The 25,280-nt window shown below is 42.5% G+C and overlaps 2 protein-coding genes across 2 annotated transcripts; both read left to right on the top strand.

Annotated features, from left to right (window-relative positions):
* Positions 1-88: 88 nt before the first annotated feature.
* On the top strand, positions 89-8,642 carry pidd1 (p53-induced death domain protein 1). The gene is made up of 14 exons (XM_047033536.1): positions 89-2,785; positions 3,033-3,446; positions 3,624-3,776; positions 3,854-3,905; positions 3,993-4,194; positions 4,302-4,451; positions 4,733-4,906; positions 5,034-5,181; positions 5,264-5,355; positions 6,029-6,152; positions 6,273-6,388; positions 6,534-6,704; positions 6,981-7,174; positions 8,390-8,642. The coding sequence occupies exons 1-14, from the start codon at positions 2,143-2,145 to the stop codon at positions 8,640-8,642; spliced, it is 2,886 nt and encodes a 961-aa protein (XP_046889492.1). The 5' UTR covers positions 89-2,142.
* Positions 8,643-9,022: 380 nt separating this feature from the next.
* slc25a22a (solute carrier family 25 member 22a) lies at positions 9,023-22,574 on the top strand. Its single transcript, XM_047034618.1, has 11 exons — positions 9,023-9,563; positions 13,990-14,199; positions 14,335-14,460; positions 14,654-14,709; positions 15,010-15,100; positions 15,820-15,877; positions 16,608-16,668; positions 17,117-17,261; positions 17,382-17,536; positions 17,621-17,696; positions 18,252-22,574. Exons 2-11 carry the CDS (start codon positions 14,180-14,182, stop codon positions 18,403-18,405), a joined length of 942 nt encoding a protein of 313 aa, XP_046890574.1. The 5' UTR covers positions 9,023-9,563; positions 13,990-14,179; the 3' UTR covers positions 18,406-22,574.
* Positions 22,575-25,280: the final 2,706 nt, after the last annotated feature.

Genomic DNA, 25,280 nt, shown 5'->3' with positions numbered 1-25,280 from the left:
CAATCACAATCTTTATGTCTGAAACTCCCGTCCTATCGTCGATGTTGTTAGTGAACTATTCGACCCTTATCAGTTCTACCCGCACACGTTATCGTAAGGTTGAGGACATCGGGATATCCTATCCTGTCTTCCTGAAAATACTAAATTCAATATGTAAGAGACATTTTTGGTGAAACAATCAAAAGGCAACAGACGCCGTACTTTTATAAACATCTCTAGGCTATCAAAATGACTAATTTGGCAAAGTTAGAAATATCTGAATAAGAGGGGTTATTTAAAATTCAATGAACCTCATAATTATTTTTCATTTGATTAGCATATTTATGAATATCGTGTTTGTCATCCTGATTGATGGTAGAATAAAAGCAATAGTAGCCTACGGGATTCCCAAGCACAAGGACCTCCTCTCCCTCTGAATTTGAACACTGTGCTTATATGCAATTGGGTTTTAAAGTGAGCTAAAACATAAAAAATCACTATGGTCATTTGAATTACTATAGTAACTTATGGCGTGGTTATGGCAATGTTCATGCAAGCAGTAGCCTATTTACTTCAATTTCGAGTTCAATCTCTGGATCTGTTCCACATAACCTACCACAAGAGTACACACGCCAGCAATCCTCAAATGGCTTGTTTGGGGACATTTATTTTAAAACTCTTCACAGAATTAATTGCTGCCAATAGCATTTATAACTATTGCAAGAGGATTTCCTATTGTGAAATGAATCATAATAATGCTCCAATGATTCAATTTCTATTTTGCAGAAGTGACCTCGAAGACACAGTAACCCCGTGACCACAAATATGTACATGTTAACCCTGTATAACTGTTAATTCAAAAGTTATGATGTGAGAAACCTGGGAAAACAAAAACAACACAGAAAAGAACAACCGGGTTGGACATGGTATTTATGCAGTGTTTATAGATCTAAAACTCGGACAAAGATAAGTGTTGTTTTTCAGATAAAAGTCCTCCTCACAAGACTTGAACAGTGATCAATAGGCCAGAAACACGTAATTTCTTCCTATAGAAAGCAAGATAAGGCTGTCTCTAAAAAAGAATAGCTTTAAACATGGGAAATAACGGATTTCAAATTCAAATTTCAAACTTTAACTGTGTTCCTCAGTTATTATTATAATGTCCCAGGAAGACAAGTTTTCACTTAACGTCATACATAAAGTATTAGCCAACCGTATTAGGCTACAAACCCTAATCCTAACCCTAGTATTCAGAAATCAACTACACTGAGTTTGGAAACGGTAATAATATTGCAGTTTATGTAACATGATTTCAGAATTACTAGACCAGGCAGGCCCTGCTCGAAAGAAAATGGTAAATAATTGGATAGTGCCACCTTATGCACAGCCAGCCCTGCTAGGTAGGTTTGGGATTTAATTATTTCCAGAAATTATAGTTTGAGGTATTTTATTACTAAGACTGAGGCAGATTTTAACGACAATTGCAAACAATGTGCAACGATTGATGTTGCTGCGCCTTTAAGACTTACTGTCCCGCCCTGAATTGAAACTTTCGCGGGGTCTATCAGTAGCAGACGAAAACTCAAGAGATTGACAGCGGAACTACACTACGTTATTCAGATCATGCTACTAGCTCCATGTCATTGATATAGGATAGACCATTTTTATGATTAAAGGATACACATTGAAAACGTCGGTTTTTGATTGAAGGTACAGGGACTTCACAGTCACTTAGTTCACTGCTTAAAATGTTTGGACGGTGTTTTTAGCTAGCTAATGTAATAGCTGACTAGCTAACTAAGTCAACTACTGTGATAGGAACCTAAGAAAAAATTGAAATTGAATAAGAAAATTACATGGTTATTTAGATAAGTAAATAGTAGACCTATATCCTAGTTTGTTCAAATGTAACATAGACACTTTAAATTACCTCCAAGCATACAGGCAATTTACACTTGCCTGCTCCACCCGGACCATAACTCATGTCTCGTCATGCCCAACAACAGCACAGCATGTGTTTCCAGAAAATTGACAGCCTGACATTTGACATCAAGGCATGTAGAGACAACAACGAGAGGGATTATAGATGTTCCAATATTGCTTTGACTGTTAAACGTAAACTGAATCGAATCGAGATAGACCGACGAGACGACCGGTTGAGAGATGAAGAAAAGAGAAGAAACAGACCTGAGACGCGATGAGAGGATGGAGACAGGATGGCGGGAACAAGGGATAGGATCAGCCCTTCCTTGTGACCAGATAGGTACAACATTCCACCCCCAGCTCCTAAAAAGATTATCAAATGAAGAAGAAGACGGCACTCTGGATAATAAACATACTGGTGAGAAAGTAGGAAATAAAACGGAAAGAATCTTTGAAGATTCGATGAGATTCAGTCTGAGAGATTCGGACCGACAAGCCGAGGCTCCTGTCATCATTCCGCTTGCTATCTCTCCATCACTTAGCCTCACGGACACCTGGGCGCCCTCGGTTTCAAACCATTCCCCTCCCTCCATCAGTGCCACTCCCTCAACCTCCTCGCCATCCCCCTATACTTCACCTGTGCCATCTCTGACACCTCCCCTGCCCCCATATGTGGAGCTCTCTGCAGTGCTGACCGACACCAGGTTGACCCTCGATGTGTACAAAGGGGGGGCAGCTGTGCTACAGGTACTCTGGAGGAACCTGCCAGGTCATCTGAGGGGGGTGCAGTACCTCAGACTGGGGTCAGAGGACAAGGCAGGGCTGGATGGAGCTCTGGAGGTCCTACCCCACCTTACTCAACTCCATTCTCTTGCCATCCGAGGTACTGAGCCACACCCATTGTTCAATGCTACGGTGACATTGTAACCTCTACAATGCCTTTAAACAGACTTGTTTATTAATTGATAAAACAAGTTACACACAGTGTAAAAAAATCTACTGTTTTCAAGTTCTAATTGGTAGTGATGGATGTTAACCTTTTTTCTTTTGTGTTTTCTGTCTCTGTTGTCGCTCATATTTCCTGCTTGGCCCCAATCTCTGCCTCTTCTTGGCGTTTCTTGTCTACCAAGGCCACCGTTTATGTGACGCTCATGGCAGCCCGCTCCCTGGCCTTCTCACAGCTCTTCCCAGCTCCTTGACCTCGCTCTCCCTTCTCAAACACCTGGATCTCTCCTTTAATACTCTCTCCTCCTTTCCCCTGTGCCTTGTGTCCCTGCCCCATCTCTCCTCCTTGCTTCTCTCTCACAATCAACTCACAACTTTGCCTCCTGATATTGGCAAGCTGTCATCCCTCAGCTACCTCACCCTGTTGGGGAACCAGTTAGTGTCTGTCCCACAGAGTCTGGGACAGTTGAAAACCCTGCAGAATCTGGACCTTTCTTACAATTTCCTACAGAGTCTACCTGAACAAATTGGTGCACTGGAAGCGCTGGTCAAATTACAGTTGTCACACAACAATCTAAAGCGACTACCAGAGACCATGGGTAAGGGTGCAGTGTAAAGATGGAGGGTGAAGTCTGCAGTAGTGTTGTATGTAAACTTATACAAATGTGTTAGATATATCTTTTGAGCATTTTGACCGAGGATTTAGTCAAACATCTCCCTCACAATGTCTTTGAAACGATTGTTTTACAGTTCCTCTGTTCTCTTTTGTCACCAAGGTTCCCTCAAGTGTCTCAGGGAGCTGGTCATCCATAGCAATGATCTCCGTGTTATTCCACAGTGCCTCACCTCTCTGCCCCTGCTTGAGATGGATGTACGCAACAACCCCATCGGGAGCCCTCCGACCCCTCCTCCACTCCCACCTGCAGCTGGCGAGTACTGATAAATTCATTCGTTCTCAAACCTGTTTTATCACAATTTGCTGATTGTGTGGTTATCTTCCTTGTAGAATGTGCTGAAACAAGCATTCCGGAGTTGCACCTTGGATTTGACCAGCACAGGTATAGTTATATTTTTACTCAGAATTTTTAAACATGTTCTTCTTCTGTGGTTAGTATTTTACAGTGTTTATTCTCTTTATTCCCCAGTTTCTGTGTGTCGTCTGCTGGCCTTCATGTGTTCCTCCCTGGTGCGGGAGAGCTGCTGTTCCCCCCAGGGTGCCTGGTGAAGAACACCAGACTGAAGTGGGCTGAGAAACGGCCAGACAGGAAGTGGGTGTGGCTAGAGGAGCATGACTTCCTGTTGAGTCGTCCACTTGAACTTGTCCCCCATGGAATTACATTTTTGAAGGTACAAAAACAGGATTATCATAAATACATCAGGTCGAGTCAGCTCAATTTGGCTTTAAACTATATTAACCCCATCTATTACCCTCTCCTCACGCATTGCTTCTTCAGCCTGTGGAGGTGTGTGTGCCTTACCATGGTGCAAGGAGACGGGAGGTGGTAGTGCGCAGGTTTGACGGACAGTCATGGAGCACACTACCCACGTTGACTAGGAGGGGAAGTCAAAACCACAGCAGGCACCCTGGAGGTCGCCCTGCCAGGGTAGCTCATTGACTTGATCGATTGATATGACTCATGCCATATTTTAATGCTAACTTACAGAAATATAAGAAACGCCATGGAAATGGGGTTTCTAGTCATGGATATGTGATGGAAATGCTTTGGTTTAAAGGTGTGGGAATCCGTTAAAAACTGTTTTTATAGCACTTCCAGGTTACTGAATTGTGTTGGGGGTATTTTTCCTGACAGCCAAAGAAATATTAGTTGTGATCAATGTTTCTACTGACTGAGGATCGTTCTGTGTGTTCATGTTTGTCCTGTAGCTGGCCTGCTGCTCCGTGACTCACTTCTCCTGGTTTGTGGCTGTGTCTCGGCCAGTGAGGGACAGCTGCTCCCTCACTCCACAGGGGGCGCTTCTGGTGTCAAGCTCGGACCCCGGAGTGAAACTGCACTTCCCCCCTGACTCCACACTACAGACCCGAGTCATCACTTTACAGGTATGTACACACCATGTGGATGTCACATGTTTGCAATGAGAGGACTTGGATCTGCTATCAGACTGGACAAATGTGTTCAAATGAGATGTGGAGTCCCAGTCGCCCGTCATAGCGCCGCTGTGTGTAGGTGTTGCAGGTTTCTGTGGCCGAGGTCCAGGAGTTGTCTGCAGACCGCGAGGCCTGTGTCAGCCCCCTGCTGTGCCTCTCTCAGAATCCCAGCTTGGGCTTCCTACAGCCAGTGAAGGTGCAGATCCCTCTGCCTTCCGGCCTGACAGGTACTCGCTTCACCTGATCTTGCCTTGTTCTGAGCAGGATGGGTTTGGACATGTTGTCAACATGGCTGCTTTCTCCTCACAGGTCATACTGTGGACATGTTGTCAACATGGCTGCTTTCTCCTCACAGGTCATACTGTGGACATGTTGTCAACATGGCTGCTTTCTCCTCACAGGTCATACTGTGGACATGGCTTGTCTACATCTGCTACACGGAGACCCCAGCGCCCACACCTGGACAGACATCACGTCACAGGCTTCTCTTTGTGTCACCCACCTCTACGCCATCTTTTACATCACACACTTTTCCTGGTGAGTGCCTGAATTTGAGGGAAAAAAATCCAGAAATTCAAATGTACTACTGGAATCACAATCAAACATGGTTATAAATGTTTTATCAAAAATGATCCAAACTGTGTGTTATTCTGTGGTAGGTATTGGTTATGGTACACCACCCAGCGCTGCGTTAGTGGGGTGGTACGGAGAGTCTATCAAAGACTAAAGCAGTTTCGAGTCCAATTCTTGGTTCAGCAGAGGAAAACCGACCCTAAACAAGTTCTCCTACAGTGTCTCCCTGCTAACAAAGTAAGTTGGCATGTCCCCATCAACACTTCCCCCTTTTCCTGTGGCTCCACAACCAGTGTTCACCAAAGATAAACATCCAACAGAAGACTTCTACAATCTTTTCTCCTTCTTTCGAATTCATGTGCAACCTTTTGCTGCATACACAGAACATTCCCCGCTGAGCTGGGAGAACGTTTTGACTGTATACCACTACGTTAGTGAAGGTCCAGACAGAAAAGCCGTTGTAAATGTGTAGGTGAGTGAGCATGTTTGTCGTGTCCTCAGGTGGACGGCAGAGTGGAGTCTCTGTCTGTCCAGTACGATGGACCGCAGCCCTCTGACCTGTGCGACCTGCTGGAGGGGGAGCAGTTCTTTGCTGGCTTTGAAAGGGGCCTGGATGTGAATGCAGGTCTGACCTTCTTTTCCTAGATGATGTTAATGCACCATGTTCCCCTCACTTGGGCTGTAATCAGGTTATGCAGCAGAGTTGACACGTTTTAGGCACTGATGATCCGTGTTTCCTCTCCAGACAGGCCAGACTGTGTGGAGGGACGTCTGTGTTTCGTTTTCTACTCCCGCTTGAAGAACCTTAAAGAAGTGTATGTGTGCCCAGCCCAGGGACATGATGGGCCAGTGAGGGGACAGGTAACAAACACAGCGGATTTTTTTTTTCACTTTAAAACATCACCGGTTTTGTGTATAAAAAGATGGAAAAGACCAAACACTGAAAAGGTTTTTTCATTACATGCGTGTGAAAACATCTGTGACTCTCGGTATCCTTCCTCCACAGGTGTCCTTTTATCGAGGGGAGGTTCCCAATGATCTTCCTGTGGAAGTGGCTAGAAAGAGGAAAGGGAACGATAGCCAATGGCTGGCAACGTTACCACTGAGACTTCCTGTGAGTGAAAAGAGCACTCCGGTGCCAACCCAGCTGGAAGGCGTTGCATTTGACTTGAAGCACGTAATGTGATTCAAGTGGTTTCAATTGGTTATCCTAATATAGAAGAATTCTATAAACGTCTATACGTAGTTTGGTCTGATGTTGCCACTGAGATTTTGCAAGAATTCACAGGGGGTATACTGTGTAGACAGAACACGAGAGACCAGAGAACGGAGTCAGTCTCGGGCAATTAATTTCCTCCATCTGTGTCAGTCACTTCCCATCTGTGTCAGTTCATCTCTGTAAATATTAGACCTTCCCACTGATCCAACCCTTCTCTCTGTCTCTCTACTTCAGGCTCTGAACTCGGAGAAGCCCCACATGGAGGACTACCAGTACCCTCCTCTCAATCTGGGAGACCCCGAGAGTGGCTACCTGACCGAGGCCAACCTGCTGGCCATCTCCCTGCAGATAGGACAGGACTGGCGCACTATTGGCATCAACCTGGGGATAAGCTACCAGGAGCTAGACCGCATCCAGTACAAGTACAGGTACTGTACTGAGATGGCCAATAACTCAAAAATGCCGATTTAATGACAAATATTTTTTGCTCCATTATGCCATAGGTCACTAGCATTAAACTGATGTGTCACTGTCAAATGTGCACATTTTGAATGACGCAACCATCACATTCCACTGAGTGATAACCCTTTAGTCAGCAAGTCAACCCTTAAGTCAAGTAAGATTAAGGTGCCACTTCAGGAGTAAACATTTTAATCTTGAAAATCAAGTCAAACTTGCATATAGCTCATCAACCTGTACAACATGCTTTAACCAACATGCTTCCGTCGCTTCCCTTTTAGCAGGGGAATGGAGCTGGATTTCTGATCAAAGGGGACTTGAGATTTAGATGCAAATCGTCTCCGCATCTGTTTCAGTGTGTATTTATGGATGAGTGTTCTGCGTTCCGTGCGTGGGCACATGCGTGTTAGCACACCCGGAGCCTGTAGACTCTACCCTGGTGGGGAGAGAGAGAGAGAGAGAGAGAGAGAGAGAGAGAGAGAGAGAGAGAGAGAGAGAGAGAGAGAGAGAGAGAGAGAGAGAGAGAGAGAGAGAGAGAGAGAGAGAGAGAGAGAGAGAGAGAGAGAGAGAGAGAGAGAGAGAGAGAGAGAGAGAGAGAGAGAGAGAGAGAGAGAGAGAGAGAGAGAGAGAGAGAGAGAGAGAGAGAGAGAGAGAGAGAGAGAGAGAGAGAGAGAGAGAGAGAGAGAGAGAGGCAGAGCAGCAGAGCAGCAGAGCAGCAGAGCAGCAGAGCGAGAGAGCTGGTGGAGAATTTTGATTGTTTTCATCTTTTTTTTTCTCTCTCTCTTTCTGTCAGCTGCCACTAAGCCATCTGGGACACTGCAGGAGATTACACATATATACTGCTGCTCAGATGCCCCTCCCCCCTCTTCCCTTTACTCAGAGAAATACTCACGCGTGAGATGTTCATGAGTCATGCTCTAAGTGGAGGGCAGAAACTGTTAGGATGTATATTATATGTTCTTGATCAACAGTCTAGAATTTGATTTACATACTTGCAAACACATGTGTAGAGCCTGAGCATTGATTCTGCACTTATAACTCCATGCATAGAGGGAGATCTCAAATACAGGCACACTACGAAGCCTACAAACCTTCAACCATATCGAGTTTCTCAGTGTCCATAAAGGGTGATTGTCTTCGCCCTCTCCTCTGATTTCACATTGGTCTGCCCCCTCTCTCCCCAGAGATAACCTGGGAAGCCTGGTCCTGGACATGCTGTTCCACTGGGCTCGCGGGCAGCAGGGCGCGGGCCCGGGGGTCTTGCCAAAGCTGATCGAGGCCATGGAGGAGAGCGGCAGGAGGGACCTGGCAGAGGAGATCCAGGACATCGTCAGCCTGGGCAGGAGGAAGTACAGCGAGTCTCTGAGGAGAGTGGGGCTGGATGAAGAGGCGTCCTCTGCTCAAAGCGAAGCCCCACACCCACACGTACAGCAGTAGACGTGCCAACGCTGGGGTACAGATGGCGTCTTCACACACGAGCCACTCGGAACGATCCACCAGAATGTTCCGACGCCAAGACGTGCCACCGTCATCTCTTCCTGCTGCCTGAGAAGCACAGTGTCCTGTTGCGCGTCTGTGAGGGCAGAAGCGGGACTGTTGCTGGTGTCTTTGTGGTGTTTATGGTGTCAGATCCTGGCTGCTCATCTCAGATGACCATGCTAACATTCTTGCTGATAAATGACCTGACTCTCTCTTCTTTGCTGCCAATGTTTGTGCCTTTTGTCCATTCTGATACCTCACATTTTTCAATGGACAACCTCGCATGTTTCAGCGGACAAGCTATTTGTCACACTAACTGACTTTTGGTTCTGCTGGTTTAGAAACATTCAGCGATATTATGAGATTTAAACAAATGTTTTGTTGTAAATGTCCTGTGAGTAAACAATTATTGTGATATAAAATGGTTATTAGATGTACAGTCACCTGTGAATTAATCTATTGCCTCTGCTTAAGCCATCACCAATTCATCATCTAGCCTACCAGTTTTCTATTTTTATTCTCAAGGTCATTGAGTTGAGAGAAATCGTCACGATGACGCTATAACCCCATCCCCCACTCTACTCAGGAACACCTTTGTAACCACTGTAAATGTGAATTCAGATAGCAGTTTCTGGCATAGGCCACTAGAGGACCTATATTCCCATTTTCACCCATGGATTTACGATCATAACCACCCCTTCCCCCTCCCACCGTTGCGCGCTTGCTCTCCCTCCCACCCCGCTATCTGCCTTCAAGGGGCACAAATGCTACGGTAGTAACACCGGCAGGTTAGCTATTGTCAGTGTGTGCGCGAAAAGGGGTGAAAAATAGATTTTTCATACTAGATTCAGCCTGATATAACGAAAACGGAACTGCACGGTATGTCGATGAACTAATTGACCAAATGTAGATGTTTGTATTTTAAATGGTACACCTATATTGCATATGTATTTCTTTAAGGTATGCGTATTTGTCCTATATTTTGGTGACACTAACATCACAATCAATCATTTAGAAACGATCTATAAGTGAGCGGCGGATTGCCGCTATCCTGTAGCGAATCATTTCCCGTTATGTGGCCAAATTTGGCGTTAACGCGATTCACTGTTACTATGTGATAGCCAGGATTTTTGTATCGTGGGGATGGCCGTAACAGTCAGCTACAATGTATTATTTATCACTATGGTGAAGGCTGCGGAAATGTACCAAGGTTGACCGAATGTATCAAGTGGAATCTATGCTGTGACTTGTCTGGCGCCTTTCACGTGCATATTGTATATGGGCTGGAAATACTATAGCATGTATTGGCCCATTCATTGAGACCTTTGCTGTAGCTGACATTATAAATGCAACATTTGTAAGAGAAACAGAACAGGTAACAAGTTTATAATCAGTAGTATGGATCAGATGGAAATGTTAGCTGGCTTGCTTAATCGTACATCCTATTGGCTGGTGAGCGAGCAGTTTCCCTGACAGATTGTGTAGCCTACTATACCTCAATGCTCAGACCTGGCTTGAAGGCTTCATGACGGTGGAGTATATTGCCTTGTAATGGATACAGGCTACATATGATTATGGGATATACGCGGTTGCCTACATGCATCCCATTGAACTATATTGTATGCAAATTATATGCATATATTAATTATATGTGTGCAAAATTCTAATTGCGATAACTTGAACCAGTAACCTCGCCATTTATTCACATCTGGAATCAGACATCATTCTATAATTTACTGACACTGTTGGTTAGGTCCTAGGGCTCAGTTATCAATGTCAACCGTTCCAGCAGCTATGGAATAATTTATGAAGACGCTGGTCGCTGCATTTGCATGGAGGAATAGGCCTATTGTGATCCGTTACCTTTGGATCTAATAAATGATGGAGCCTACTGTGCTACCACAATCTGTATTGTATCCCGTCGTATTATCTTTACAAGTTGAAGTAACTCGGTGCAAGTATAAGCTGAAGCATCATGAGCCCAAGTGTCATCTTACACTTGCTGACTACCAGCTGTTTTAAGAGGCGGAGTCCATGGCCTCGTAGGTTACCTAGCACAGGTAGGAGACAATCTCTAGCCTATGTCTTCTAATGAAAGTGTAAACCTTAAGTTGACAGTCATTCTTGTTCCCAACGAGACACATTGTAAACATACATCATCATATGGTTTAACACCCTGAAGAGCTTTTAAATACTGATGCTCGTCGTGCTAACCAGAGTAGTTGGGGATAAAGAGATAGTCAGTTGATGGGTATTAGGTAATAATCCTACTGCTGGAAGGAAGAGGAAATCAAAATCAGATTTATTTGTGGCATCACACATTTAATTATTTCTGCACAAAGCTATTGTGTATAAATAGACCCCTACTTGTAACCATTTTTGAAGAAACCATGACAACTGCATTATGGCAATTACAGCTGCTGGGTTTATATAGTTTTATCTGGGAAAACAGACTACTCCAGTTATTTTACAGTGAAATGACAATCACTGTCAAATATCCTATAAAGTTCCTTGAACACAGTAACCTACTTGAACTTGAGTAGGAATATAAATTATACTGACCAACAGAAAACCAGGTCATTATATGTATTGTATTGTATTGTATTCACTCATTCTCACAAGACAGTACAGATGAGGGAGGAGGACTAAACTACTCCAAATCGTTGAAAGACATTCACTGCCTCCCTAGTATTGTCTCTCCTTTAATCAGACATGTGTCACGTGTCACAAAGCAGAGCTGGTCTTTTTTGCATAGCAAATAGGACTATTTAAAACTAGTATGGTACTACTATGTTATGATGCAGGTCACCATAACCTTGACTGAACATAGCAATATCTTTATTTGTCCAATAATTCTAAGTGTGCAGCTGGGTTTAAGGGGATGTGCAAATGTGGTCGAATTATGTTCATGTGGTCCAATGATGTTCATGTTCAGGACCTTTGACCGCATGGAATGTTTTGGCTAGAATGTTTGAAGACAAAATCATGAAAACTGTTCAGAAAGTGATTTTCCTTAGTTAATGCTCAGTTAGTTTTTAGTAACCTTTAACCGGGTATCAGTTTGTCTTAATACCTCTGCAAATTGAGAATCAAGGGTTTAAAACACTGCCTTGTATCTTGAGGTCAAGGTTCTGCACTGAAGGCAAGTTGTTCATTAGCCTAAGCCTATGTATTGTTTACTCATCACTGCTTATCTCTCTTTGAAGTACAAACTCAAAATATGACACGTGATGTTTTAAGACGCTGACATTAAACAATAGTATACTCTCAGTAGGTGAAACAAACTTCCCAGCTCTGAACCTTGGAATTTAGTGAATACAGCTATTTGGCCTCAAACATGTTACATTCTACACTTCAGTGATCTTAAAAAACCCAAATATCCCAGACAGTTTTAGATTTTTTCCCATGTTTTGTGTGAAGAGCAATTCTCTGGTGAATGAGGGATTCTTCTGTTTAGTACCCACTGAAGAACCGTTGTTTTTGAACAGGCCCTCTGTGTCTCACTGTGAATCATCTGAGATTATTTAACAAATACATGTACCAGTGCTGCTGACAGTGTTGCAGGCTGATTGCAGTGGCCTAGTTAAGCCACAGGCAACAGATCTAGAGAAAAATATGTCAGTTTGATTCAGAGGAGGCTACTATGCTCTGGCCTCTCTTAGCATTGCCTGTCCACTGACCTCTTCACTGTGATGACATATTGCATTTCTAAACCCAACTGCTATGTAGTTACACTTTCTTTGTACAAGTTATTACGCAAGTAAACCTTGGTATAGGGAGTCTGAGTTGTTCAGGGTTAAGTGGATGTTAACATTGAGCTTGTTGTGGTGACACAACCTTTAACTGCCCCTTTACAACATTCACCTACCCCTTGTACCCACTCCCCTTCTTTTACTCTTCCTTTACTATCACATTTGTGATAGCCTTTACCGCTATAACGCACTCAATACTCATTACATTTCAGTACCTATATGCCTACAATGTTTTTACTGATACAGTTACATGGTAGTTTAACCTTTAAGTGTAGCCATTACTTCAATGTCAATGATTTTAAGACCACCATTAGCGTATATTCAGGTCAGAAAGATTAGTATTGCAAACTTTGAAGGAAACGGAAACGGTAAAATCTAAAAGCTGAAAGCAGCAAAAAAGACAAAAAGCTTTTTTTTATGGTCAGGAAGACGTAAGAGGAAATGGGCAAACTAGAAGAGCCAGCAATAGAAAAAGGAGAAAGATTCTTGAGGTCAAAGGATAAAAGAGAGATAGGAAAGAATAATACATTTGCACTGTATGTGGTGAATCTTGCAAAGTTGCAGGGAAGAGAAGCAGAGGATCTAGGTCCACAGGGGTTCTCAGTGACCTGCTTTGAACCTGTCCAAACCAAACACAGCAAAGCACAGCTGTATTCTCATTTTATTAAGTACAATCCTCATACTGTGCATTTGGTACAACATGAAAGCAGGGGTGTGTTGGGAGGGGGGGGGGGGGGCAGGGATGCAGACATAGTGCTGCAATATGTTTGTTGTAAAGAGAGAATCAAGTCGGCTGGCAGAGTTTGCGAGTCGTGACTGCGGGAAGGGGAAAGAGGAGGTTGGACAGAGAGAGAGTGAGAGGAGGCGAGTCACACAGTGGGAGAGAGAGGCTGTGATTGGTGGACAAAGGGGGTGGAGAGTGTGAAGGGGAAATGGGAAACAGCTTGCCACATCCAGGACCTTCTGTACATCAGGCCTTGGGAATGTTCTGTATTTTATTATTAAGCTCTTCAGGCTTGTCTTTGTAGGTGAAGTTCCAGCATTTGACTTAAATTAGTTGGAAGTGGTCAAATAAACAGTACAGAAGAGCAGATAGCAACACCAGTGTATTTATAAGCTGATGTGTGGCCAATAGGATATAATCACTGAACTACAATAGCTAAAGTGCTATTTGGGGAAAACTGTTAGTCATGTTGCCAAATAATTCGTTCACTGGTTGTTTCTGGAATGGACTTTACTTAGCCATGGTCGCTGTTTCAGATGCTTCCCACATTTTAGGGAGTCAGAGGGGGCACATGGGGTAACGTTAATGGCTGTTACCTCTGCAGTAATGGAATCCCATTGGTTGTTATGTTGAGCTATTCTTTGTTGAGTATCTCAGGGATATCAGCTCATAAGCAAAGTACAAAGTTCAGGTGGGAATATACTTGGGAAACAATGTTGCATCAGTACAACACCCCTCGGGATCCATTGACCCTGCTCTCAATTACACAATTCAGACAACATCTTTGTCAAAGCATTGACCTGATCCAGTCTTTTCTCATTCTCTACAGATATACCCAACCTATCCCTAGCGGAGCTTCAAGCTGAGGAATTTAAAAAACAGACTAGTGCGCGATACCATCCCAGACACAGAAGAACACATATCAATGTACTGACTGAAATCAATAGACAGGTGCAGCCACTTACTGATAAACCGACAGGCATATCATCACTGTGACTAACTTCCGCGGCCTAAGTTAAATGGCTGACAAGCAGATCAGGTAAGCACTTCTGGACACTTCTGCCTTGTTTGGAAGAAACAGAACTGAAAGTGCTAAGCACAACACAATACTTATTTGTGTTCTTTAAATTAATGCCTCTCTTTTTCCATCAACTCCTTCATTGCAACCTCTCAGTTTGCCTGCCAAATTGATCAATGGGGGGATCGCTGGCCTGATTGGAGTGACCTGTGTATTTCCCATTGACTTGGCAAAGACCCGCCTGCAGAACCAGCAAAATGGATCTCGCCTTTACACCAGCATGTAAGTACACTGTTACAGCTAGTTAAGTCTGAACTATCAATGTCAATAATACTATTAAATTGGCAGATGTTACATTACACAGCTGTAGGAGCTCATCTACCTTAGTATGTTGACACTGAACTACAATATTGTTGTTTGCCATGGTCTTTATTTTAGGCTGGTATCAGTTGTATTTACTGTGTCTGATTTGCAGGTCTGACTGCCTTATCAAGACTATTCGCTCAGAGGGATATTTTGGAATGTACAGAGGTAAGTTGTGGAGTTTTGGAATATGTGTGTGTGTGTGTGTACTGTTCAAATCACATGGTACCATAAATTGACGAGTACACACAAAATCCTAAATATAACATAGTGAGTGAGTGCTGGACTCTCGGGAGGATCAAAGCAGCTTAACTGTGTGGGACTCATTCGTTCATCTGCACACTGGAACCATTCTTATTATCTAGGACAGGACTGTGTTGTGTGTCAGGACATGCTGGACATGCCTACCACGATCCACACTGCTCCTCCTCATCAATAACACACTCTCACTTCCTTTCCTCTTTACAGGAGCTGCGGTAAACTTAACTCTTGTCACTCCTGAGAAAGCCATCAAGTTGGCTGCAAATGACTTCTTCAGGCAACACTTCTCCAAGGATGGGTGAGAACCAGAAAGGGATGACTAATAAGCCTTGTCTCCACTCATGCACCCTGACGAACTGGCTCTTGCTGATGTGCCACCCAACTCGAACACTATCACTTCTAAGTTAATGGTTTTCCCACAAAGGCTCCATTTAACCTTCCTGTTCATGGTGTCCACTCTTGACAAGGCTTAGTTTTGTTTCCTACGTTTCTAATTATTTACTATACTTCCACAGAACTAATACAGATTTTCCAGAAGTATCACATGAGTAACACGGTCATAACATGAAAAGATAACAGAGCAGTATCACGTTTCATATCAATAGTGAACATCTGGTGATTCTGAAGACTGTGTGCCAATTGTTCCTGGGTTCAATGTCTGCTTGGATGAGCTTCAATGTCTCTAGAGCATCTATCTGCGTCCGTCTCTATAGCGACAAACGAACAAAGGGGTCAATGGTTGACTTATTAGGCCGGGTGGTTTGGGCTGGTGAATTATTAATGTGTCCATGTGTGTGTGACGTTTATGTTGAGTGAGGTTAGAAACACCAAAGCTATTCTAAAGTAAATCTGTCAGCTAGTGTATCTCTCACAAACAAACAAACAAACAAACAAACAAACAAACACTGTCTCTGTGTCTCTCATGCATGATTCCATATGCTCTCTTTCTCCATCTCCCATCTCTCCATCTCGTCATTCTCCAACACCTCTGCTCTCGTTTCTCTTTCCCTCGCACAGCCAGAAGCTCACCTTGCTCAAAGAGATGCTGGCGGGGTGTGGAGCTGGTACGTGCCAGGTGAGTCAGCTGCTCCTCTAACGAGACCTTCCTGCTCCCCATCTGGAGCAAAGCCCCTCAGCTCTTCCACCCCCTCTGTCTCAGCCTGCAAGGAAGCAACTGGACCTTGAACAAGTCTCTTCTTACCTCCTCAGCCTCAATTCTAGTACTGCTGTACTCTGTCATCGTGCATGACTGGTCTTTTAATTTGATTTATTATAATTTTAATAGACAGTTGAGATGGAATTTGGGGAAATGACGTGCTAGTGGGTTGTGGGTGTTAGTTGTTGGGCTGGTGCGTTGTCCATTCATTCAGTGTTCTGCAATCAAGCTTTGTGAGACCCTACAAATAGGACCAGTTATTGTTCAAAAAATTATGGTACAGGTGATAACCAATATTAAATGGATATAAGGAGTTGCATTAGGGTTAGTTGAGAAATCAGATAAGCGAGAGTAACTTGTCCAGTGCTGTCTTTGTGCCTTGTGTGTGAATGAGTCAGAGGGGAAAGGCTGTCAATTAGATGCAAAGGCAGTTAGCCCAGGGTACATGATTAGATTAAATGTAGCAGGACTAGGATTAAGATTATCACTAACCACATGGCCATCTCACCTTTAATTTCATTATCAAATTACTACTGCATGGATTACTGTATTGTGAAATTATGCAATTACCACACTATTACCTTTTTGGTTTGTGATATGTCACTTGAGTTGATGATAATAATATTGTCTTATTTTTTTGGGATTGCAGGTTGTCGTCACTACTCCGATGGAGATGTTGAAAATACAGCTCCAAGATGCTGGAAGGATTGGTAAGAAATAGGAAAAAAGACAACTGTGGTGTAAACAGCAGAACTTTGGCAGACGAAGGAAGGGAAAAAGGGGGAGGTTATTTAGACCATAATCAAAGAATTTAGATCTGCTGCCCTCTCATGGTCAGTACAGAAACTTCAACAGTGATGTTCTTACATTTACAATACATTTAGTCATTTAGCAGACGCTCTTATCCAGAGCGACTTCTCCCCGAGGCAAGTAGGGTGAAGTGCCTTGCCCAAGGACACAACGTCATGTGGCACGGCAGGGAATCGATCCGTCAACCTTCTGATTACTAGCCCGACTCCCTCACCGCTCAGTCATCTGACTCTCTTCTTTAATTAGATTTTAAATTTCAATGTATGTCTCAAGTCATCCAAGCCCCAGTGGGTTGTGTTGGTAACGCACTGCTTCTGCCTCTCTGCTGCCCGTACCCCTCGCCTGCAGCGGCCCAGAGGAAGCTCATGCCTGAGACAATCCCAGCAGGCACCGTAGAGGCCAAGTCCCCCACTGCCATGCAGCTGACGCGTGAGCTACTGAAGAGCAAAGGCATCGCCGGTCTTTACAAGGGCTTGGGCGCCACCCTGCTCAGGTAGCCAACACGTCATCAACACCTGACTATTAATAACCTAGGATCTAAAGTGGTGGAGGTGGGTGGGCAGGGTTGATGAACATGCCTCACCTTGCATCCATCTTTTTTTTTCTTTTCCAGGGATGTTCCATTTTCCATCATCTACTTCCCACTGTTTGCAAACCTGAACAACTTAGGGAAGAGAGGCGCGGAAGGTCCCGCCCCCTTTTACGTGTCATTCATCTCAGGGTGTCTGGCAGGAAGCACTGCTGCCGTGGCTGTTAACCCTGTTGATGGTGAGCAACAAACCTTACACAATCTAATCACTACAGACAGAAGGTTGTTTTGTGAGCGTTAACGTGGCTGTTGTGTACGTGCAGTGATCAAGACCAGGCTGCAGTCTCTAAACCGTGGAAGCACAGAGGAAGCCTACAGTGGAGTGTCTGACTGCATCAGGTAATCTCATCATGGCCTTGTTTATTATGAGTCACTGAGCCACCCACAGCCGTGGCCAAAAGTATTGGGAGCAACGTACATTTTGTGTTTGCAAAGCTTGCTGGGCCTTGGCATAAAATGACTGCTAACATCATTTCAGTAAGTCATATCATCAGTACAGGGGAAAGTGTGAACTAGTTATAGCCAGGTGAAATCACTCTATCATTCTGAATGGATTTTTCAATAGCATATTGACTTCAATAGCATATTGACTGCTGTTAAAGAGGGGACTATTTGCATATATTGAAAATTGTTCGCCCCAAAAAAGCATTTTTATTTTTTTTATGTGCCTTATTGTGATTTCAGCATTCTATAGAAACATGTGAAGACATTTTCCTCAAATACTGAACCAGCAAACTTTGCAAAACACAACATTTGTCATTGCCAAAACTTATGGCCACGACTGTACACATCACTGTACTTATCAGGGATGACTTGGACTTGTATATTTTGCATGGAAGTGCTGACCAAACCATTATTAAAGTTTGATTACATTCACATCTTGTTTCCCTTTAGCAAAATCCTCAAGAATGAGGGTCCCTCAGCTTTCCTGAAGGGGGCCTACTGTCGCGCCCTGGTCATTGCACCTCTTTTTGGCATTGCCCAGGTGATCTATTTCCTGGGTGTAGGTGAATACATCCTCAGCTTTTTGCCTAAACGAGACAATTAAGTCTCAAGCCCTCCCCCCCCCCACATCATGCATACTACCAACTGGATCAGGGCTTATCTCTCTCTTAAGGTTTTGATCTTTTGTTGGGTCAGAACAAGACCACCAGTACAGTTTGTTTTACCCTGTTGAGTTGAATGTCGAGGTTTTTAGCATAGAGTGTAGGAAGAGTCTGTTTGCCAAGCTGCCTATGGTGACTCATCAGGTTCCTGTTGGTCAGTCTTCTGGAACCGAAGCCACAAATATCATCATATAATTTCAAACAATCTTTTTTTTGTCTGTTTTGTATTTGTTTTGGGCAAAAAATTTGACAAAATACAGGGTATATCTGCTGCTGTAGATCACTGCAGTTTTGAAAGCTGTACAGGAGTTGTTTAGTACTACCCAGCACAAGACCAATAATGATGAAGAATATTGAACATTATATACATTTTAATATGTTATTTTAAAATTTGCATTGAACTAAATACTACAAAAAATTCTAATCAAGAATACTCCTTTAAATATTTCCAAGATGTTATTACTGCTAGTTAATTGACGGGGAACGAACATTTTATTTATTTGCCTGTGTTCCAACCAAAGACCAGGAAATTGGATTTTAACACAATCCAATGGATTTGACCTTACCTGTACAGTCAGATTCCTGCCTGTAACTGGTTGTAATGAAACCTGCCATTCAGCCAAGCCATGAGCTGACTCCTATTGCCTTGTTCTCGTGGGTCTCTGGTGTCTGGTCACATTACAGTGGGCAGGCTACATCTCTGGTGAAGCCTCTCTCTACAGCTGATCATCAAGCTCCAAATATAGCTCTCTCTATGAAGGTGTGTGTGTGTGACACATTCCCTATGTACTTTGTCCAACATTGTCCAATTGTAAAATGGTGCTTTTAAGATAGAAACGCATCAGAGCAGAAGTGAAGTGTCCTCAAATAAAAGTTATTAGCCGTCTGAATGTATCCCCCCACTGTATATGACCAGATATCAGGGATGTAGGCTGCTCATATTGATAGAGTAGCAGCTCCCAGTGTAGTGGACCCAGACCAGAGCCATATTAAAAAAGGGCCCTCTATATCTATACATGATTATCCAACGTTTATGATGGAGCACAAATGCATTGGTTTCATATCTTAAATATCAGTACTTGAAGAGTGACTAGGAATCAATTTGATGTTAATGTTGGGCAAAATAACAAGGACCTTAAATTCTTTCAGCAACATTTAAACAATGTATGCTCTAGACATTTTGTTTGCTTCGTTCTCTTAGAGATGCTTCCGTGGGGCTTTCTTGTGCATGTTACATCACAGGAAGCCTCCCATTGGTTTATCTTGCTGGAGATCAAGGTGACTTTGATGTGTCATATCCAATCATATTCACTCCTTGCTCCTGCAGGCTTTGCTCTTCAATTGTACTGTTGCACTCATAATGTGCAATGCAACTCTTTAACGTATAATCAAGTATTGGAGTGAGATCAATATTCCTTTAATACATAGAATATATATATGTATCTATATATATCTATATATATATGCATACAAACATACAGTAAATAGATAGATATGTATATCTACATGTATATATAGATATATCTATATATATACATCATATTACATTGTATTTGTATGTTTTTTTCTGTGTCAGTTCCCACCTTACTGTATTGTACATATGCAGATGATATTAACTTTATGTTTACGATTGTATCATTTGTTTTGTACATGATGGCTTATTTGCACACCTACCTCTCCAGTTCCCCTCTCAATCGATGGTGTTATGATTTTATGTTATGATATTGTGAAAATATCCAATGAACGAATACGTTCTCCTTTAAAGCGATGAGGATATTGTTTGAATTTACAGCAGCAGAAAGGGTTTGATTTAGCTTTAAAGTATATGCAATGAAGAACTGATGTGAAGAACTGTTGTGGAAGCTCTCTGGTGATTACTTGGATGTGTCATGGCTCACATATGGTTCCCAGTCTTTCATTAAATCGGACCAAAAACTATATATGTTATACGATACACTAATATATTGTATAACAATACTCCGAAATAATTAATTGTGATCATAATGACAATGTGAAAATATGCATACTGCAAAAACAATGTAGACTTTTAGCACCTACAGTACTTATACAGTACTTTGCTGACCTCAAATTTAAACTTTAATTAAATTAGCATTTACATTTTTGAATCAAGGTCAAAATAAAGGTTTCTTTTAAAACTACCCACGGGTAAATTTGTTTTGCAGATGGGAGATTCAGCAAAATCTGATCAAAACATACCATCACAGCGATGCAGATTAATTAATGGTTCAAAAACAAATGCTTCAAATATAAAACTCCTGAAAAGGTCATGACGACTCATGCTTCTACCCCTCTCATCCACACACTTACTCTCCCATTCCATCCAAATGGATCTGTTTTCAGTGACTAAAGTAATGGCCTACCCCTTGACCAGACTTTCTCAGAGGGACTCATTCTGAATGGTCAGGGCTGAGGCCCGTCTCCCAGCATGTGACCATTGATCCCAGCCATCACCAGAGAGCTAGAGAAATGGCCTGCCTACTCATGCTATCTTTATTTCTTTATTATTTACCGTGATTTTGTCGTCGTTCGTTCCTCAACATTCCAATTGCTAATCCATCTGGTGTGATAGTATTGTGATTGTAATACTCGTTTCAAGTGTATGTTGTTATGGATGTGTCTTTATACTGTTTTTATTTGTTTCCCTTTTCATTTGAATCATGATAACTCCCTTGTTTTTTGGTTTGATCAGCGGTGAATTTGCACTGAATTTGTGCACCTGGTTGTATATTTGGAGTGTGTGTGTGTGTGTGACTGTGTAGTGCTGTAGTTGATAGCTGTGTAAATGTAGTTGTTAGTGTGATATTGAGGTGTAATTCTCTATGACTGTCTGTCCCACTCCACTGTCCTCCCTAGTCTATCACACTCCTCCATCATCGACTTAGCCTTGCTTGTATCACAGGGCTGAAACACAATGTGGAATACCTTTTAAACACCAAATATAGAGACTTAGAGTGTATACAATCAAAGAAAGCACAACATTATTATTATTAGGCACAAGAACACGGTCCTCACATTGATAATACTCAGATGAAGTCCTTATCCTGACATTAAAATAACAGGAACACAGTTTTCTACCTGGTCTTTTAGGAGACTATTGGTGTTTAACAGTATATCTCACCACTCTACAGTTAATCAGTAAATGTATATTCTGTGTATCCTTAAGACATCCAACCTTAGAATGTAACTTATATATACAACGACTTGTATTCATATATACATTATAGTAAAGATGAGTTTATTAGATATTAGCACTCAGAGATTTGTCTGGAACTCAGCAACATTGACAGATTATAAAATAACCAGCTTACCTTTATGCAAATAAATGGAGAACACACGCGACGAGTAGACAGACACCTGTAGTGTAAAGAACATGTAAACACGATCTCTGTTTCACTGCATCACACTATATATTTATCAGTAATGCATCTGATTGGGGCTTCTGCTCTCTTCCTCCAAGAGGAACTGTCAGGCCAAATAGTGTCCTAGGCCCAAATAGTGTCCTACCTGACGTCACAATGCCGTTCCGAAGCAAGGACGCGTCCGTCGCTATGCCGACCTTAAATTCCTGAGATATTTACCCGTGCTAGCAGGAAACTGTCATGGTTGCTGTACTGGTTACTAGGTAGGAAGTTTTGTATTTAGGCTTATTTAAACCAGTTTATTCTACTCTACTATTTAAAGTTTTCACTCATTTGATAGCTGGTGCTAGCTGGCTAATTGTTTTCGTCAAAAGAACCAGTATAACCAGTATAGCAACCATGACAGTTTCCTGCTAGCACGCGTAAATATCTCAGGAATTTAAGGCATCGTGACGTCAGGTAGGACACTATTTGGCCTTAGGACACTATTTGGCCTGACAGAACCGTGCATTTTAGCACTTTAAAATAATATTGCCCCACATCCTAGTCTCCATCAAGGTATCTCTTATCTACCACCTGGGGGGTGTTATGAATATGTGTGGTGATTTTAGCTATTACAATTGTCCTGGTCATTGTTTACAAGGCAACAAAAGAGAAAAAAAAAATAAACACAACGAAGATGTATTCCTTGTCCAAGTTTGCTGTTCAATAAAATGAGATGACTGTCCTGATTCATTGTGGACCTTGGAAAACCTAGGCAATTCATCTTAATTGTCCTTAATATTATTGACAATTGTTAAATGAATCAAAGAAGACTTGCAACTATGAAGTGGGAGAAATAATTTGCTTTTGCTTTCTATTTTATTGCTATAAGGAAAGGTATGCACTATAATAATAGTTTCAGCAGGCACACTTTTTATGCAATTGCATAGTATTGCACCACATACAGTAATTTTCACAATTTCACAGAAAACGTTTGGTTTTGTGTTTGTTACGCAGGACTCACAACCAACACCAGATGTCCCTGTAGTTCTGTAGAATTTAAACCTGGCCCGAGAGGTAACTGTAACAAACCCCAACGGAGGCCAGGTCTTCACAACTTTGGTGAGACATTATCAGACACACCAATCTGCTATTTGCTATCCATGCTATTTGTTTATGTAGGACAATTGAGATTGAAGGAAAAGGCTTCAAAATCATGAGCAGTATTAAAGGGTGCATCTGAGGAATAAAAACAAATTGCAGTGCAGTCTGAAGAAGATATTACACACTCACCCAAATCCTTGCTGCTTTGTTCATATGTCCTATGGATTCAACTTCGTTGTCAGTTCGCGGTATGGCTTTAGTCTGTAAGGGGATAATTGTGGCTGCTTGAAATGTCACTCCTAAATCTATAGTACATGCGCGTGAACATTGACACACACACACACACATTGCATGTCGCCCCCCCCCCCCCCCCCCCCCCGCAGGATTCTCATGCAGACATTTGTCTGTCTCTTGGTGGTGTAGCACCAGCTCATATTTAAGAGTCAGATTTCATTTTGGATTTTCAGCAGCTTTGAAGGACTCCTTCTCTATGACAATCTACTCCTCTGTTTACACACTGTATAAACACAATGACACAACAGATGACCAGGGAGCTCAATTGACCTGCACACTGTGTTTCTACTACCATCCTGGACATATTTATAAGAAGAAATAAAGAAATACAGCCTCTAGCATGTGCTTGTTTGTTCAATCAACCCTCATGTCTTTGCAAAGCCACCCCCCTGAACTATTATTAGCCTTTCTAGAGAGAGAGAGAGAGACAGAGAGAAAGGGGGAGAGAGACAGAGAGAGGGGGGAGAAGGGGGGAGAGAGAGAGGGGGGAGAGAGAGAAAGGGGGGGAGGGAGAGAGAAGAGTGTCTGTGTTGGTGGGGGGGGGGGGGGGGGGGCTGGGTGGAGCAAGAAAGGTAGTGTAGCTAAGTGATGCTGAAGGAGGTAAAATTATGGAGGAAATATGGACATGGAGAGGTGGAGACAAAGAGGGACCATCGATGGAGAGAGCTAAGGGATTGAGGGGAGGGTGGTGATGTGTATATAGGTCACTAAATCAATGGGAATCAGGTTTTTCAAGATGGGAAGATGGGGATATTTATAGATACCAACGAGACAGATGCATCTGTGACAGTCACGACAATGCCGAGAGTACTGGAGGAAAAACCTGTGAATAGACCCAAGGCCAATTAGGCAGTAGAGAATACAGATCTGTAACGGCAAACGATTTTTGCTAACATACAACTGCAAGGGAATCTTATGAGGCTCAACAGCAAAATAAGCAGGGATCTATGCTGTGAGAACATGACCTTCCTGACTGTATCGACAAAGTGTTTATAAACTGCTGTGTAACACCAATATTGCTAATCTGATGCAACATTTGCATCAACAAGATCCCACAATCTTCCCATTTCATGAAATTGTTAACTTTTCTTATGATGGAATCGTTTGAGAAAACCATCTCACTACCTTCTTGGACCAGCTTGCTGTGTTGAAAGCCTAAATAATGGAATATGACAGGAAAAGACTAAGCATCCCTCTGATATGTTGGACAGTAGTGCTGTTTGGTTGTGCAGACCACTGTTATGGTGTGCTTCAATTGAGAGGAACTGTTGTTATCACATACACCTGGTAATGACAGCTCTCAAAGTGAAGGTCATCAATCAAGTTTGAAATGACTCTCCCTCCCGTGACGAAACAACAAAGTCATACGACCAATTATGTCTGCCAAAGAAACGTATTTTGAGGGATGAAAGATTCTTTATTAAGACCCATCCAACTCAGGAGGTAATGCCAATGTTAGCAGAACGCTAGTTTTCGTATGAACTAAGTGTATATACATATTAATATAAATATTTATATAATGTTAATATAAAGTGCATATAAACATTTGACCGTTCATGGTTATAGCCTACATGTCGTGTAGGCTACAGACTTTGTAAACCGACTAGCATATGGTAGCACGTACTCGTTCGTAATTCGTCGTTCGCAAATGCATGTCGACACTTTCTCCTTAACACTATTTGCATTTAGATCGGCTGAGATGCATGCACATTGTGATTCCGTCTTTTTTTCACACCTGTCTACTCGGACTGAAACCACCTCTTCAACTAAACTTATTTGAAATAGCCTATAATCCTTTCATACTGATTGGTGTTTTGCACAAATAGCTCAATCTTTTCTCATACATTACCACAGATGGGAGGCGGGGAGGATGGGAAGTGAGTGAATAGTAATGATTGCATATTAATAATGAAACGTGCATGTTGCATCGAATGGCTTTCACGAAAGTCAGCACATCTGGATAGTCAAAGGATCTACAAGACTGTTCGAAAAGCCACTTCCTTAGTCCCGCCGCTTGCTCTTTGAGCGTCACTGTGTGTATTTGCCTGGATATTAGA

Source organism: Hypomesus transpacificus, chromosome 14, assembly GCF_021917145.1.
Source record: "Hypomesus transpacificus isolate Combined female chromosome 14, fHypTra1, whole genome shotgun sequence".
In the NCBI taxonomy this organism is placed as follows: Eukaryota; Metazoa; Chordata; class Actinopteri; order Osmeriformes; family Osmeridae; genus Hypomesus; species Hypomesus transpacificus.
Note: the sequence above shows the minus strand (reverse complement) of the source record. Positions and strands in the feature narration are given on the sequence as shown.

What these genes read in the sequence shown, in the direction of transcription:
- pidd1 (XM_047033536.1), top strand. Translation starts at nt 2,143, where the DNA reads ATGAAGAAAAGAGAAGAAACAGACCTGAGACGCGATGAGAGGATGGAG. An exon ending in ATGGAATTACATTTTTGAAG is followed by an intron (nt 4,195 to 4,301) that starts GTACAAAAACAG and finishes TTGCTTCTTCAG; the next exon opens with CCTGTGGAGGTGTGTGTGCC. An exon ending in TTGCATTTGACTTGAAGCAC is followed by an intron (nt 6,705 to 6,980) that starts GTAATGTGATTC and finishes TCTCTACTTCAG; the next exon opens with GCTCTGAACTCGGAGAAGCC.
- slc25a22a (XM_047034618.1), top strand. Translation starts at nt 14,180, where the DNA reads ATGGCTGACAAGCAGATCAG. An exon ending in ATATTTTGGAATGTACAGAG is followed by an intron (nt 14,710 to 15,009) that starts GTAAGTTGTGGA and finishes TCCTCTTTACAG; the next exon opens with GAGCTGCGGTAAACTTAACT. An exon ending in GGCTGTTAACCCTGTTGATG is followed by an intron (nt 17,537 to 17,620) that starts GTGAGCAACAAA and finishes GTGTACGTGCAG; the next exon opens with TGATCAAGACCAGGCTGCAG.